The sequence below is a fragment of the Microchirus variegatus genome (genome assembly GCF_963457635.1).
Source record: "Microchirus variegatus genome assembly, chromosome: 14".
Taxonomy (NCBI): Eukaryota; Metazoa; Chordata; class Actinopteri; order Pleuronectiformes; family Soleidae; genus Microchirus; species Microchirus variegatus.
In genome coordinates, this window is record NC_139815.1 from 11,003,762 (window position 1) to 11,019,171 (window position 15,410).

At 39.0% G+C, this 15,410-nt stretch overlaps 1 protein-coding gene across 1 annotated transcript in view; it reads left to right on the forward strand.

The window, feature by feature from the left end:
- The first annotated feature begins 617 nt into the window (after window positions 1-617).
- Window positions 618-15,410, forward strand: part of trip4 (thyroid hormone receptor interactor 4) — a 62,624-nt gene continuing 47,831 nt past the window's right edge. Inside the window, exons 1-11 of the mRNA XM_083901101.1 lie at window positions 618-773; window positions 1,213-1,391; window positions 1,591-1,721; window positions 1,867-2,085; window positions 2,172-2,250; window positions 2,354-2,459; window positions 2,564-2,779; window positions 2,881-3,010; window positions 3,086-3,279; window positions 3,754-3,878; window positions 3,997-4,088. Of these exons, the coding sequence (XP_083757227.1) occupies window positions 694-773; window positions 1,213-1,391; window positions 1,591-1,721; window positions 1,867-2,085; window positions 2,172-2,250; window positions 2,354-2,459; window positions 2,564-2,779; window positions 2,881-3,010; window positions 3,086-3,279; window positions 3,754-3,878; window positions 3,997-4,088 (1,551 nt within the window). The 5' untranslated portion in view covers window positions 618-693. The remainder of the gene's footprint in view (window positions 774-1,212; window positions 1,392-1,590; window positions 1,722-1,866; window positions 2,086-2,171; window positions 2,251-2,353; window positions 2,460-2,563; window positions 2,780-2,880; window positions 3,011-3,085; window positions 3,280-3,753; window positions 3,879-3,996; window positions 4,089-15,410) is intronic.

Below are 15,410 nucleotides of genomic sequence, written 5' to 3' on the forward strand. Positions count from 1 at the left end.
TGAGTTGACATTCAGATCATCTTAATTTCATAATTGTGAATTTGTTGTATTCTGGAGCTAAAGTACTGTGACCGGTTGATGCCACTAGTAGGCGCTGTAACACTAAGCGAATCCAGAAGTGTCTGACTGGTCATACTCTATGGAGGACCAGACCTGACATATCAATAAATAAATAAATAAATACAGGAATAAATAAATACAGAAATAAATGGATAAATGCTTTACATGTATTTATTTATTCGTATATGTATTTATTTATTTATTCCTGTATTTATTTATTATTATTATTATTATTATTATTATTATTATTATTATTATTTCGTCCTCCATAATTCTCTACACTTTCACCCACATTACAACACTAAAATGTATCTGTTAAGGAAGGAACAATCGTCTACTCATTGAATAGTAATAGTTAGAGCGGAATAAACTATCCACACTCGGGCAGAAAGGTGAACAAGAATAGCGTTTTTTTTGTTTTGTTTAAATAAAACTAATAATCAATAAAACACAGAAGGGTGTGTCAGGAACTTTTAATCCACGACTGTTGTTTCTAGGGCGAGATTATGTGCCGACACGCACTTGTGTGCGCCGTTGTATTTCCGCCGACTGGAAACTCATCCATGGTGGCGTTGAACGTTTGCGTTGAGATTGGGATTTAAACCGGCAGTTTAAAGTGTTATCCTCGTTAAAATGTCGGACTCTTTGCTGCAGTGGTGCGTGGAGCAGTTACACCAGCAGTTTGGGTTGGAGGCATCTGAAGACATCGTCAAGTAAGACATATTAAGAGCAGTTAAATCGTCTAGCAGTGTGTGACAGCAAGCTGACGTCAAACAAGCTAAAACTCCTGCAGTTCACCTTAAATGTGTGTATTAAAACGAGGCCCGTCAAAGTCAAACATACACGTATATGTCTTATTTTACTGTAATACTCAATTCATGAGAAACAACCGAGCTCAGTATCATAATTCTACGTACATTGGAATGACGTATTATTATAATAGAAGACATTTTGAATAATAAAGGCACTAGCACCAACCGGTAAAAATTATTAATTGCATAACTCATAGTGCAAATAAGTTCAGTATAATTTGTCAGTATAGCTGAATGAGAACGTCAGGTAATGTTTGTTGTTTTATTATTATTTTTTTAGTGCTACTTTGACTAGAAATAAGATCTCATTAAATAACTAGTGTTTTGGTCTGCTGTTTAGGTATATTCTATCCATAGAATCAGATGAGGAGATTGAGGAGTACTTGGGAGATCTCCTGCAAGGCACGGATGGAAGAAAAGGGCAGTTTATAGACCAACTCCTCAGCAGATGGAGGAAGACTCAAAGACAGGCCACAGATCCTGCGAGTTTGTTCCTCTTCAAAGAAACAGTTTCGTCAGGTGAGACAATACATCTTCCACTGAATGTGCTGTAATTCACTGATTGTACATACAAATCTTACCTATATGTTCATTCTCAAGTAATCAAAAGTATGTGTGCATTAGTTACATACATTTCTTGAATTGGATATCTAATGGAATCACAAATAATTAACTGAGACATCAGCATTTGTTTAAAGTAATGTATTTTCTTTTGTAGATGCACAAGATCCAAATAACGCTCAGAAAAAGTCCAAACGCAAGGGGCGCAACAAACAGGAAGCGAGCCAAACTGTGAGCCAAACAGAACCTGAGCCAGAAACAGTCAAAACCCCCATCGATTTGATGAGGGTGAGTACACATGAGGCTTTCTCCAAATACTTATTTTATGAAGATTATTGTCACGTTAGTCGTACAATAATGACACGTGAAGTTCATTTGTATACTTTGCTAATTTTCTTCACATTCCTTTTGACTATGTTTACTACATTCTCAGGCCCAAGAAAACACTGCTACTTCTGCAACAAAGAAGAAAAATAAGTTTGTCAGTCTCTATAATAAAGAGGGACAGGACAAGCTTACTGTCCTCCTTCCTGGTCGACATTCCTGTGAGTGCCTTGCTCAAAAGCATAAACTTATCAACAACTGCATCAGCTGTGGGCGGATTGTGTGCGAGCAAGAAGGCTCAGGACCATGCATCTTCTGTGGAAACCTGGTATGAACTACATCACACTACCTGTGCTGCTGAGAGTTGCCATTTTCTAGTTCAGCATTCTTCAGTCCCTGTTTTTTATGATTTAGGTCTGCACAAAAGAGGAGCAGGAGATCCTGCAACGAGACTCTAACAAAAGTCAGAAACTGAGAAAGAAGCTCATGGGAGGTGAGTGTTAAAATATTGTTATTATTATTAAAACTATAACACTTAAATCTATGGAATATTGGTCTGGGCTGATTATATTAATATGCTTCTTTTATTGTGAAAGACTGTGGAGAAAGAGATTCTCTCCCACACCAAGAGGCCAAGGTGAAGGCTGGCTTGGAGAAGGCTGTCCAACATAAGGACAAACTGCTGGAATATGATAAAAATAGGTATTGTAAAATAGTCAAGAAAAACATCTCTCAAGAATGGATTGAATTATTTTCCTAATAATTTTTCCTAATAATTTGTTATTTACTGTCCTGTTCTGCTGCAGTGTCCGTAGAACACAGGTTGTAGATGATGAAGCTGATTACTTTGCAACCGAATCCAACCAGTGGTTGTCGCCTGGTGAGCGAGAAAAGCTAAGGAAGAAGGAAGAGGAGCTCAGAGCTCTTCGCCACGTTTCTCGCAAGGACAGGAAGATTACGCTGGACTTTGCTGGTAGACAAGTGGTTGATGAAGGAAACAATCTCAACGAATACTACAACAAGTAAAATACTTTTGACCTCACTCAAATCATGGCTTGGTGGCAGATTTATGTTATATTACCATGCCTAACTCCTTCCTTTTGAATTTGTTTAATAATTAAAGGTTGGATGAGACCCTCAAGGCAATGAGCAGTGACACCATGTCAAATTCACCAGCATCCTCTGGCAGACAGGGTGGAAAGCAGAGCCTTGGAGAGCTGATCAACCCCAACATAACACAGTCTGCACCAGAGGTAGGACATTTTGATAATACATTTGCAAAATGCCATATAACAATAAGACTTTCACCAACAATTACTACTTTCTAGTGGGTGAATGTCAGAGGCAGTGAAAACTCCAAGAGAAATATGGAGAAGAAAAAGAGTGTGGTGGAGGACAAGGGAGGAGAAGAACGAAACAGGTTGCGGCTCCAGGACAAAGAGCTGCAGGAGATGTCTGATGGTGGCTGGTGCCTGAGCATGCACCAACCATGGGCCTCACTGCTGGTCAAAGGCATCAAGAAGTAAGCAGTGAACACATTAGAACTATCCAGTGACATATAGATAGAAAATTATTTATTTAAAAATTATTATATATAGAATTATTCTTTTTTCCACTGTATAAAAATAAAGCCAAACTATATTGGATCCAGGAACTGTCATCTTGTACTGGTGGTGTCATTTGTAAGCAGAGTATGCCTACTGCGGTGTGTAACATTGAGGCGGGTTTATTGTCAGACATGGAATATTCTATCCATGAAGTATTTAATCATTTAAAAAATAGAACTGGTTTTCCACAGCCAAATTGAACATTTTTGGTGTTTAAACATTATTTGACAGCATATTTTAGCCAGCCACCAGGGGATGATCAAAATAGTTAGGCTTTTTTTTTGGAGGGAGCTCTTATGTACTATTTACTGTAGTACTGGTACTAACCCAGGGATGGTGTTCTATCTGCTTAGTTTCACACTGCAATGTGTGTGTGTGTGTGTGTGTAGGGTAGAGGGGCGAACTTGGTATTCTTCACACCGAGGTCGTCTTTGGATTGCTGCTGCTGCCAAGTCACCCACCCCACAGGAAATTGCTGAGGTGGAAGCAATGTACCGCCACATCTACAACAAAGGTACAAATACTTTACACAAATCAGGGCAGATAATGAATACAGGAAGTGCTGCTTTGATCTATGGTGCTTTTTGGTTTACATGTTGGTGAATCTCTGACTGCTCTATTTCTCTGTACAGCACCCAGGTTTCCTAAAGACTACCCCACTGGCTGCCTGTTGGGCTGTGTCCACATGACTGACTGCTTATCACAGGATCAGTTCAAAGAACAGGTCAGTGACATATGAGAACTTACTAGAGTTTTGAGTTTACTACATTTCAAATAGTCACATTGATGCAACTCAATTTGAAAGATTGAACATGTGAAATATGCGGCAAATCGAGTCGCTTGCTAGTGCTTTTGAACCAAATCGAAAGATAAAACGGGGTGTCCATGCAAAATGTCTTTTAAAAGTCTTAAATTCATGTAACTAAAATGAAGGCCTTAAAATGTCTTAAATACATTTAAAATGTTGTTTGCTGGTCTTAAATACATCATTTAAATGCATGCTTGCTAGCTAGTCTGTGATTATGGGTAAGTGCACATTTATTGAGATGGCTGGATGATGTCGGTTATCGAAGTCCAACTATTGCCTATATTTATAGTGTTTTTGGTCTTGAATTTCATTCAAGGTGGTATAAAAAGGTCTTACATTTGACTTGCTGAAACCTGCAGATTCCCTGTAAGAGTGTCATGAAACTTGTAAGGTAAAGGTATCGCCAAAAAAAGTACAGATTCCATGCATAACCCACCGTGGTGTTAGTCGTTACTTGTGTTAGTCCTTGAGACTTGGAGGATTTTCTTTGCTGCCAGTTGCAGTTAACAGTTAAAATGTAGCTTACTTGGTTTCCATTTTCGGTTTTATGTAGACTGCTCGAACTCTTACAGTTCCCATCCCCTTTTGCCTTATCTTATCCTAATCTTGGAATGATAGCTTTATTTATATTGAAGTGTAGTTTCAACCTCAACAGAAAAGCACCCCATGTAACATTTAACACCACACTTAATTTCACCATGTAATTGTGTTTGAATGTGATTTGTGTGACTCACAACACAGGACAAACAACATACATTCTAATTGTGTTTCAGCAAATCAACTATTCTCCACACAGAGATGCTAAATCAATATGAGTCACAAATTAATATTAGCTGAAAGAAGCATAATATCTAGTCAGCCTTATATGTTCACTTTGATCACACCTTTCTCTTTTTGTAAATTATAAAGAGAGAAACAGTTATCCACTCACATGACCACCGTGCATTTTGTGACATTTTGCAGAATATTTTCAATATAATCTCTTACCAGCAGGGGTCAGACTGCACCTTTTTATTTGCAACTGTTTGTCAGGTTACAGTATTTGACACTAGAGGCAGTATTCACCACAGGAAAATCTGTGAAATCTAAGCCCTTACTACACCACCCATCTTCCACTAAAATTAATGGTGATGTATGCACTTTGAATTGGTTCCAGCCTGCTGCATTCATAATTAGAAAGGCTTATGTGGGCTTATAGATAAAGGGAGATATAAGTTGCAAGCAACATACCTCTGAATACTAACAGAGCAACAGATTGTGCTGCAGCTTTCATTGATTGTCAGCTTATGTCTGCAATGAACACTTCACCAAAGTGTTACAAAGACTCTGGGTGAATAAATATCAGGTGTTGCAAAGTGTGGAGTTGATTCATCTGCAGCGTGATCATCACTGCCTCTGGATACTCTCCATAAACAGTTTACTTAAGCTTTTACACCCACATTACTTTAATTAATTGCAGTTGCACCAAGTAAAAACTGGAAACTACTTCCCTCTCCCCATGAAGTCACCTTGTATATATATATAGAACTGCTCTCCCTCTCCCTTTCCCTGTCAGTGGAACACATTTAAACATAATTACATGGCCGTCCTTGTCTTGTCTTGGCAGTTTTGCCTCAGGCTTTGGTAGAGGCTCCTCTGTTGGAGTTCCAACCCTTCATTTCACATTAAACACTATGTTTTATTCGATATTAGAGAACAATTACTTGATTGACCTTAGCCACTTGGGGCCACCTCCAGTGTTCTTCTAGTGTTGGTCTCAAGCCCAGAGAAATTGGAGGGCTGTGTCAGGGAAGGGCATTAGGCTTAAAATATCTCTCTGCCAAATCAAATATGCGGTGATCCGCTGAAGCGACCCCGAGAGAGGGTTTGAAGCCTACGGAAATATCAGCATGTTTGTTCATTTGTAGGCATTTACATCTACACATGCCATGGTGATCAGTATCATATTAAATAAACACACTTGATATGAGACTTGTGGATAAATATTTACATGTCTTGGAATGGTCTGTAGTAAGGCTGTGTGAAATGGAGAAATGTGTGAAATGCTACACATTGTGACCAGACCATGCAAAGTTACAAGCTTTTATTCACATGTACACATAAAAAAAATAGATCACAGTTTTCACTTCCAATTTAACACGATAGAGCATGGAATGGAATAGTCCATGTATCCATTTTTTTAGTCTGTGGATTTCTGCTTCTACATTCAACATATTTTTCGCTGTGCAACGGTACATCTCTTATTTCCAAGGGGGTTTGTATGAAAAAGGTATGGTGCTACATGGTTTGCATTCTGACTGTTGGGACCCGTAAATCTAAGGGCTTTCCCCTTTTGTACCCTGTCCTCATTCTCTCCTCCACCACTCATTCCACCCAGGGCTGTAAAATCAGGTTTGCAGGCAGTGTGACTGCCCTTTCATCCTGTGAAAGGTTCTGAGTGTGTGTGTGTGTGTGTGTGTGTGTGTGTGTGTGTGTGTGTGTGTGTGTGTGTGTGTGTGTGTGTGTGTGTGTGTGTGTGTGTGTGTGTGTGTGTGTGTGTGTGTGTGTGTGTGTGTGTGTGTGTGTGTGTGTCCACTTGCACAGAGCAGCCATAAATAACACCCCCACACCACACAAGACCCCACAGTGAAAAAAAAGAGAATGAAAGGGAGATGTAGAAAATGGTGAAGCAAGAACAAGAGTAGCAAAGACCAGCAGTTGGTCCAGTCACCATTTTAGAAAGAAATATGTTTTTAAGCTGTTCAGCATTTTACATTTTAAGCTGGATTCCTTCTATTTCAGTGCAGAGTAATGCATGTTATGCTTGTGCATAGTAGCACACAGCTGAGCTGCTGGGCTGGGCGAGTGGGTGAGGTGTAGGATTTACTGTCCTGTGCTGGCAGCTGTGGGTGGTTAAAAGGGGGATGGTAAAGGACAGACAGCCATTATTCTTCACACTCTTCTAAATCTGCCCCAGTGATATGTGAAATATTTAGAGAAAGTGGGAATGTGTGTAGATCGGGAGAGCACGAGAGAAAACGCCACAACATTTGTGCCAAAAATTCCATAAATGCTGTAAATACTTAAATGTCACTGATTTGGTGTGATAGCAGTTTTGCCCCTGGTAATGTGCTCACGTACAAAGAAGCACCAATAACCTGATACCAGCTAACAGACAGTACAGGAAGACCACCCCAGGCTGAGCAGGAATTCTATCTGCTCGACTTGGACCAATTCGTTCCCTCATTAGAAACTGACTGGTGTATTGATCCATTCTCCCCATAATCTCTCACTCCTCCCAACTCCCCAGCATCCCCTGTCTACAGATAATTGGCCAGCCATTATGATCTGTACTCTTTCTCCACCCTACCCCCCAGTGCTCACTCAACAATGGGTGGAGATAAACGCCTGACCTGCCTGCTGCAGAGGGCGAGGGGGGTGTTGGGAAGAAGATCAGTGCATTACAGGAAATTGCAATGTTTTTTGCTGTAAGAGGCAGAGTGAGGTTAAAAAAGGAAGAGAAGAGCGTTTCAGTCAAACTGCTGTCAATGGTTTACTTCACACATGCTAATGTGTGAAGTAAACCATTGTGTTTTTAATAGTGTAATGATATTTATAATAGTATATTAACTTAAGTCAAACATTGTTACTGTGTTTTCAGTTTATCTGCTAATACTCAGCCCTTAAAGTTGTTCACAGCACAAGTAAAGGCACATAGCACCTCATACAGAGCTCAAATAGCACCATCAACTTACTCCTGCAGAGAAAAAATGGACTGGATCAATCCTCACTCTTAATAAGGGTGTGATTTCTTACTCTGCTCCTCAGACCATATCACCAGCTGCCGAACTACATGTCTTAGTAAATACAAGTCAGAAAGAGACACAAAACCTGTGACTGTTCAGACTCGGGAGCTGTATTGATTTTACATGAAATGGCCATGAAGGCAACAATGGTTTTGTGTTTCTGTCTATGTGATCCCTACATGTATCATCTAATCAAATAGATTGATGCATTTCCTGATGATGAAATGTTGACATAGCAATGCGATCGGGAAGTTTCATCATTCACAAAGGCTTTTGAACAGTAATGGCAACTGTCGTCTCTCATGTGTCACAGATGAGCCCCTTTTATTAAACTAGAGTCTGTTGAAGGCTGACATAGAGCGGGTCTCCTGGTATGTGTTGTATGCATATTAGATGGAAACATACTGCATTTGAGGTGGTGGTTTGGACTAGAATGATTCTCGTAGTGGTTCCCTGGGGTTCTCTCAGGTTTCATGTTTCTTCAAAGTCATTTAGTCGTTGTCTTCTCGTTAGAACATTAATTCATTTTAGTTTCACAGAATATAAATAAAGAAATGCAGAGAAAAAACACATGTATGAATAATGTTGAGTGATGGCTGAATTCCATTAAGTAAGATAGATGTGCTCTATTAGTTACATTTGTGTCTTCTTTGCATTTGTGTCAACATTGCAATTAAATAACCGTTTTACAGAGAAGAACATTTTCCTTTAAGTTTCTAAATGCAACATTGTCAAGAGAGTAAAATTATAGTTTTATATTTGTATTCTTGTAGGTTGAGTGTCATCGTTATATATAATGTAATGGTGTTATCTGCATATTTAGATTTTAAATCCATATAACCTGCTTATATTTCAGTGTTTGCAAGATAGAGTCCTGATTCGTAATATTGATCCCTGAGGAAGACCAGTAAGAGAGCTGATTAGATAATTGTTATCTGTGTTCTTAAGAATTACATTGCAATAATTTAAGTCCAAAGCAAGATTTGTAAGAATTTTTCTTCACATTGCTTCCACAATCCATATGCATTCATACAGATCATCTGAATGACAATCATTCTGTCATCTCAGTATCTTTTGCACCAGTGCTCGTATGTTGTACATACATTTTTCAATAAAACAAGCCTTTTCAGATGTTTTCATGACAGTTTGAAGCCTATTTTTAATCTGTATATTTAATGCCATTCTAGTGCAGGAGATGTAGGCAGTGCAGCGTTCCAGATTACTGAAGCCATATATTCATACCACCTCACAGAGCTGCAAGCCAAGCCACTTATCTGTTAAAAGAAGTGCTCATTTCTGTGGAATTCCATTTTGTGTAAGCTCTCACTCTGACCTCCAGAGTGGAGCTCCTGTGCTTGTTAGGCTGGCTGGAAGCTCGGACTGATGCCTGCTTTTCCTTGTGTGGTAATGTGATATTTATATGCTGAAAGCCTTCCTGCCAGCATGCCACACATGTGCGCACACACACACTCTCTCTCTCACAGGATATATTGGATGCATTCCAAAGCAAAGGAAGTCAGGCGACGCTCATTTTCTTCACCCTCTTTCTCAGTAACATAGTGTGAATCCATACCCCCCCCCCCCCATTTTCCACTCTCTTCTCTAACAGGACATCTTACAGGTCAGGGCTCTGAAGTTGTATGTGTATATGTTAATTCACTGTATGCCCAGTGAACAGATGTGCACACTTACATGGAATTGTTCTTTATTCTCTCGTGCTTTTTTTTTCCCTCTCTCTATCTTTTTCTGCACGCCCCAGTCACACACTAACACACTCGCATTCCTCGCCTTTCTCCCTTCTCCTTGCTGGGCAGTTTGCCATGGCAGAGAGGTCAGACATCATGTGATTTTGCAGTGGTGTGTAGAATCCATTCAGCTCGGTGTCCCCAGGCACTGGATGACAACCAACCAAACCTCACAGTCACAGGATTTTCAACAGCATGAAAAATACATAGAACCATCTGCCAGACTTCAAATGTCCTGCTACACTCTTTAGACTTTCACTGCCGTCCTCAGAACACTTCACTGGATGTCGCACAGTTTCTGCTGCTGTGGAAACTGATACTTATCCTCCTTTTATTATCTCCACTTCTCCCCATTTTGTTAATCTCATTAAATAGGAGTTGTTCCTTCGCTCTGAATGCTGATCACAGGAGCCAGAACAGGGATAAAGGCAACATGAGATGACATTTTTGCTGCATGAAAGATGGCAGTGATGAAAATAAGTCTGAACTGTATGAAGTGCTACACTGAATGTTCAACGAGTTCAGATTCTTTTCTATTTCTTGCTCTTTTTTTTTTATTGCTCCTGCAATTGAGGCCTCCAAGTTGCGATTTATCTGTAAGACTCAAGACTATTTTTCTTTTTTTTGAACTGGAAAAATGTTGCTCAGTCAAAGCCATTATGTAGTCATTACTCCAGTACAAGCCTTCAGTACAACAACACAAAACCCTGCAGGGGCACTCACACTATTACTATTGAGTAATCTTATTGACTGGAACAGAATGTGAGTGATGTGATGTAAAACCTCTGAGACAATCACTTTTTGTTTTATAACTGGCTGAATTCAACTTAAGATATCTCATGTAGAAGTTTCTCAGAATCAAAACATTTGTTTTTCTTACTGTGACCCTTTTTATATTCATGTATTAGTATCCTGTGTAAGTAGATTAAAGGGTAACTAAACCCCTGTAACCCAGTGCATTTGGGTATCTAGTAATGGTATTGTTGATCTGGGTGCAAAATAAAAATCAGCTTACCTACTGCCTCTCTCTGGTCAAACACCAGCTACTGCATTCAGATTTTGCCATTGGCTATTTTAGTCCATTCTTACCTCACTCCTGTCTAATTAATGTGAAGCTCTTTTGGGGCTTTTCCACTACATAATTCCGACATGACTCGACTTTCCTTTTCCATTAGCGATACTACCTGCCTGGTACTTGGTTACCTGCTCTGGCGAGGTTCCACGCGAGCTGAGCCACTACTATAGGGTTCTTTGTTGTTTACAAACAGTGTAGATGCGCGCGCAGCTCGGTTGCAGAAGGGCACCACTCAGCGTTTAACTAGCAGTGTTGTCGTGAAATTAGCCGGCTCTCATGTACGAATTCAGACGGCTAAAAGAAAAAAAATTAGATATTTTCCTCGTACTACGCCAGCTTGTCGCCTAGTGATAAAGCAAGTTATGCTAGGAAATTAACCTTGGTGAATGGGATACAGTCTGTTGTTGCTAAGAACCTGTCATTTGGCATCATCCAGTATGCATTGCAGCTTGTTGATGATATTATGATTTTTAAAAATCATTTTAAATTATGAAACTGAATGACCTGCATTGTTTTCACATAATTAATAGGCAGGTGTCCAGCCTTCAGAGGCTAAATACCTGGGTTTTAGCACCATTTAATCAGCACTGAAGAAGCCTCCTGGATTCAATTTAATTCAAGCAAGTCCAGTTGCCTACAGCGAACTCCTGGAGATTATGAAATGGCTTTATTACTATAAAAAACTTTAGCATTTCCTGATTGGGGTCTACACTTGGGGTGTGCATTAACTCTCTGATGCCTTTCATTTGAATATTGTCAGTGGACTTCATCGAACATTTAAGTATTTTCCACTTGAACTTTGAAAGCCAGAGATTTTGTGGAGCTGTCGCAATTGTTTCAGGATTGATGTTTGCAATTCTGTCAGTGCACATCTGCAGGGAATAGCTTTTTTCCCCCCTTTATTTTATATAACAATCTTCTGGTTTTAAGTTTAAGTTTGTGCTCTCTTTGAAATAAAAGCCCTGGCTGTGTTGAACAAAGCCTGCATAAAACAAGACCTCTGCAGAATTTTAATGTTGTGATCTATTTGGGGCTTTGCCACAGATAAATTTTAAGCTTAGAATCAATATGTTTGGCATTATTCTCCCATTTCCACATCTGGTGTTTGTTGATGCCCCAAAATGGCTCCTCACGAGGCCAGTGCGTCTCTGCCAGTTTTCTGTTTTGAAATGATGAGGGAATAAATGAAGGTTGTTTGGTGTCATCTGTAAGTTCTTTGCACAAAGCCAGTGGGCGGCCATGTTGTATGTATATATATGAACAAGAAAAAGGCTCTAAATTGAATCACTTTTCTTTGTGCCTGTTCTCATACAAATGTGAGAGCATGCATTACCATTATTATGCTAAGCTGATTTTGTGTGTGTGTGTGTTTTTGCCAACATTCCCCAGGCATGTCTTTGCATTTGCTTGATATCACACATGCCTGTGTGTGTTCATTTGAGAAGAGATCTTTATCCAGCAGCAGTACAACTACAAGTCTCTCCTAGAGAGGGCAAGCCAGAGAGAAGGGCCAACAACTCTCTGCCACTGCAGGGTCAGAGATTACAAACTCAATTGTACTTTGCAGGGTGACACGTAGGCTCAGCAACTTCCTGCTAGGGACATCAGAGAGGAGAAAAATATGGAGAAATAGGGGGGAGGCGAAGGAGACTGTCTACGGCCCCAGTGCTATTAATCTTTTTCTCTTTGTGTGCAGCAAACTAAGAAATATTTAACTTCCACTTGCACTTAAAGCCAAAGATGTACGTCTCTCTGGAATAAGAAATACATGTTTAAAATATGCAGCTAAATACAAGTGAATTAATTTTGAATTCCATCTTTGACTGAATTGAATTTTAAAGGTGCATTATGTAATAAATCTAAAGCAACTGGCCATAAAATCCTCCTAATATGTCACAGAGACAGGAATAATGTTCACATAACAAACTGAACTCACCAACAACAACAGTACAGCCAAAATATTTGCATTAAAAAAATACTTTTGTGGACTGCAAATCATCTTTATGTTTTGAAATCAGGTTTTGGCATGTGGCGCCACCTACTGCCATCTACCAATCATTGCAGTCAGTAGAGTGTCAGCTGCTGAGCAACCAGGCGTTGCCAGTTACGTCAGAAAATGAAACTAAAAGACCTCGGTATTTTGAATTTGAGTGTAGTAACCGTTTTTGGCCACATTCTTACATATGGTGCCTTTAATCTTTCTAATGTTTTAATTGGTCTTCTATTGCAGTCACTAGGTCAGGACCTACAGATGGGTCACATGTGACCAAATAAACTTGGGTTTTCCAAATGAATTTACTGAAAATATTTAAGCCATTTCTCAGAATTTATGTTTGCATATAATCTGTTGTGTCATAGGAATGGCAGTAAAAGTTGTTTGAAATGTTGTAGTTTATAAATATGCAGTATAGTACATGTTTTGCTGAGGTTATATTGTGAAATGGGTTGAGTTTTTCTATTGTTTCTTGCAGTCTGGAGGTTAGTCCCATAAATTACACTGGAGTTTGAGGGAGTTAGTCACACAACATTCAGTTTTCTTTTAGTTGTTTTAAGTGTATGAGCTCTATTAGTTTCACGCTGTAATTGTCCACGAGCACAGGCAGACAATTGTGCTTTGATATGGGCTGCTGATAGGAGTATGATCATTATTCAGTCACCCCATATACCACAAAGTATCTGTGTGCGTGATGGAGCAAACAGTGACATCAAATTTGGCACACTTCCTGTGTGCAGCAGTATCATCCTGTGGAGACTTATGGAGACAGCCCATTTGGGTCAGCTTTCAACTTAAGAACTGAGGGATGTTATATATATATATATGAATATATATATATATATATATATTTATATATATATTACAAAAAAACTGTTTCACTTTTTACAGAGTAAAGAGTAACATCTGAACAGAAGAACCCTTGCACACAAAAGAAATCTCTTTTGTATGTCACAATAAACACAACATTAAAATACTGCTAATAATATATTTATATATTTTTTTTACAAATAAACATTTTAACAATGCTGGAAATAATCCAAAATACATTGAGTTAGCAGCAACTGAACATGACATTTTTAGAACTGAAGAAACCTCTTGGATGAGAGGTTAAAATTCAAGTCCAGTTTCTACTGACTCGATGTGTTTTGAATAACCTTGGCCTGAAAGAATGAGAATCTATACAGACAAACCGCCAAATAAGTATCATGGGTCACATTTATCCACTTCCTGAATCAAAAGTTTTTGCAGTACAGTATTGATTTACATGCAGCATCATTTTCTTGCCTCTCAAATTCCTTGTGGTCTTTTGCAGCAAGAATAAGATTCAGGATAATTCCATGAATAATGCTGGCATTTTGTACGTTGCCCCTGTCGGCTGTTTACAAACCATCTGTAGATCATCTGTATCCTACTTTTTTCTCTTTCTAATGAAAAGCATTTTTGAGGGTAGATAAAAAATGTAGTATAACCCTAACCCTAACCAGATTTGTAATAATATTGGAATTGCCAAAAACCAAGTGATGTAGTGGATGGATGATGGATGCTTTATTGACTATGGGGGAAATTCACACCAATATGATCTATAACCTGTGCCTGCTAAAGTGATTGTGGTATCACTTATAGCAGTCATAACAAGCTATAGCATCAGCAATATTATTCCATTACCTGTATTAACAGGATAACTTTAGTCATTAGCTTTACCAAACATTTTAGACTCCTCATTCTGCAAGCTTTGTATAGAATGGTAATAATAGTCTGATATTACATATCATGAATATACGCCCTCATCTTATACAAGGACCACACAGGACTAAGAAACCAGTGCAGTCGCTTTGGTTCTTTGTCTGCATGGTTCACCAGCTGGCAGGGAAGATTCTTGGCTTAGACACGCAGCTTTAGCCTCAGTCATTAAAAAAAATTATCATTATTTGCCCGTCAAGTGAATTGTTTTGCATTCTTTTACAAGATTTTTCAATCAGAAAACACTAAAACCCAGTGATATTTCTTTTTTAAACAATTTGCAGAGCTAAGGTTGTCTACATCAGTTCGCTACTGCTAAAAGGAGGTGTTGTCACAATTGAGGGAAGAAGCTGCTTTTTTTCTGCATCTGTGTGAAATCAAAGACCTGGTGTTTCCGTAATTGCTATGTGGTAAAGCTGTTACAGTGTCATTATAAACCACATATGTGCAATGCAAGAATGCAAAGCTGGATGGGCACGGAGACAGTGGAGGAGCGTTAGGGCTTTGCTGTCACTTGTTTATTTGGTTTGGATTTCTCTTAAGCTTATGGTGTTTTAGATTAAGGCAAGCAAAGTATTGTAATTTCCAAGTGGCGTCTCACCCAAAAAATAATTTAGCTCAGTTGCAAAAGTCCAAAATAAATTATAATTGTACGTGTTGTAAAAGCCTTTTTACTACCCATGGTTTAGAGAAACCTAACACTTGTCTTTGATAAGAATCAGTGGGCAGCCTTTTTTTCTGTGCTCCTCTCACAAACCGTGTTCATTGCCAATCCTGAGTGAAGGAATGGAAGACACCGTTGTTCTCAGTAAGGCTGAGTGAACACAGATGGAAGGGCTGCACCCCGAGCATCTGAATATCAAAGCAAATATTCACCTTTAGAGATGGACATGTTCA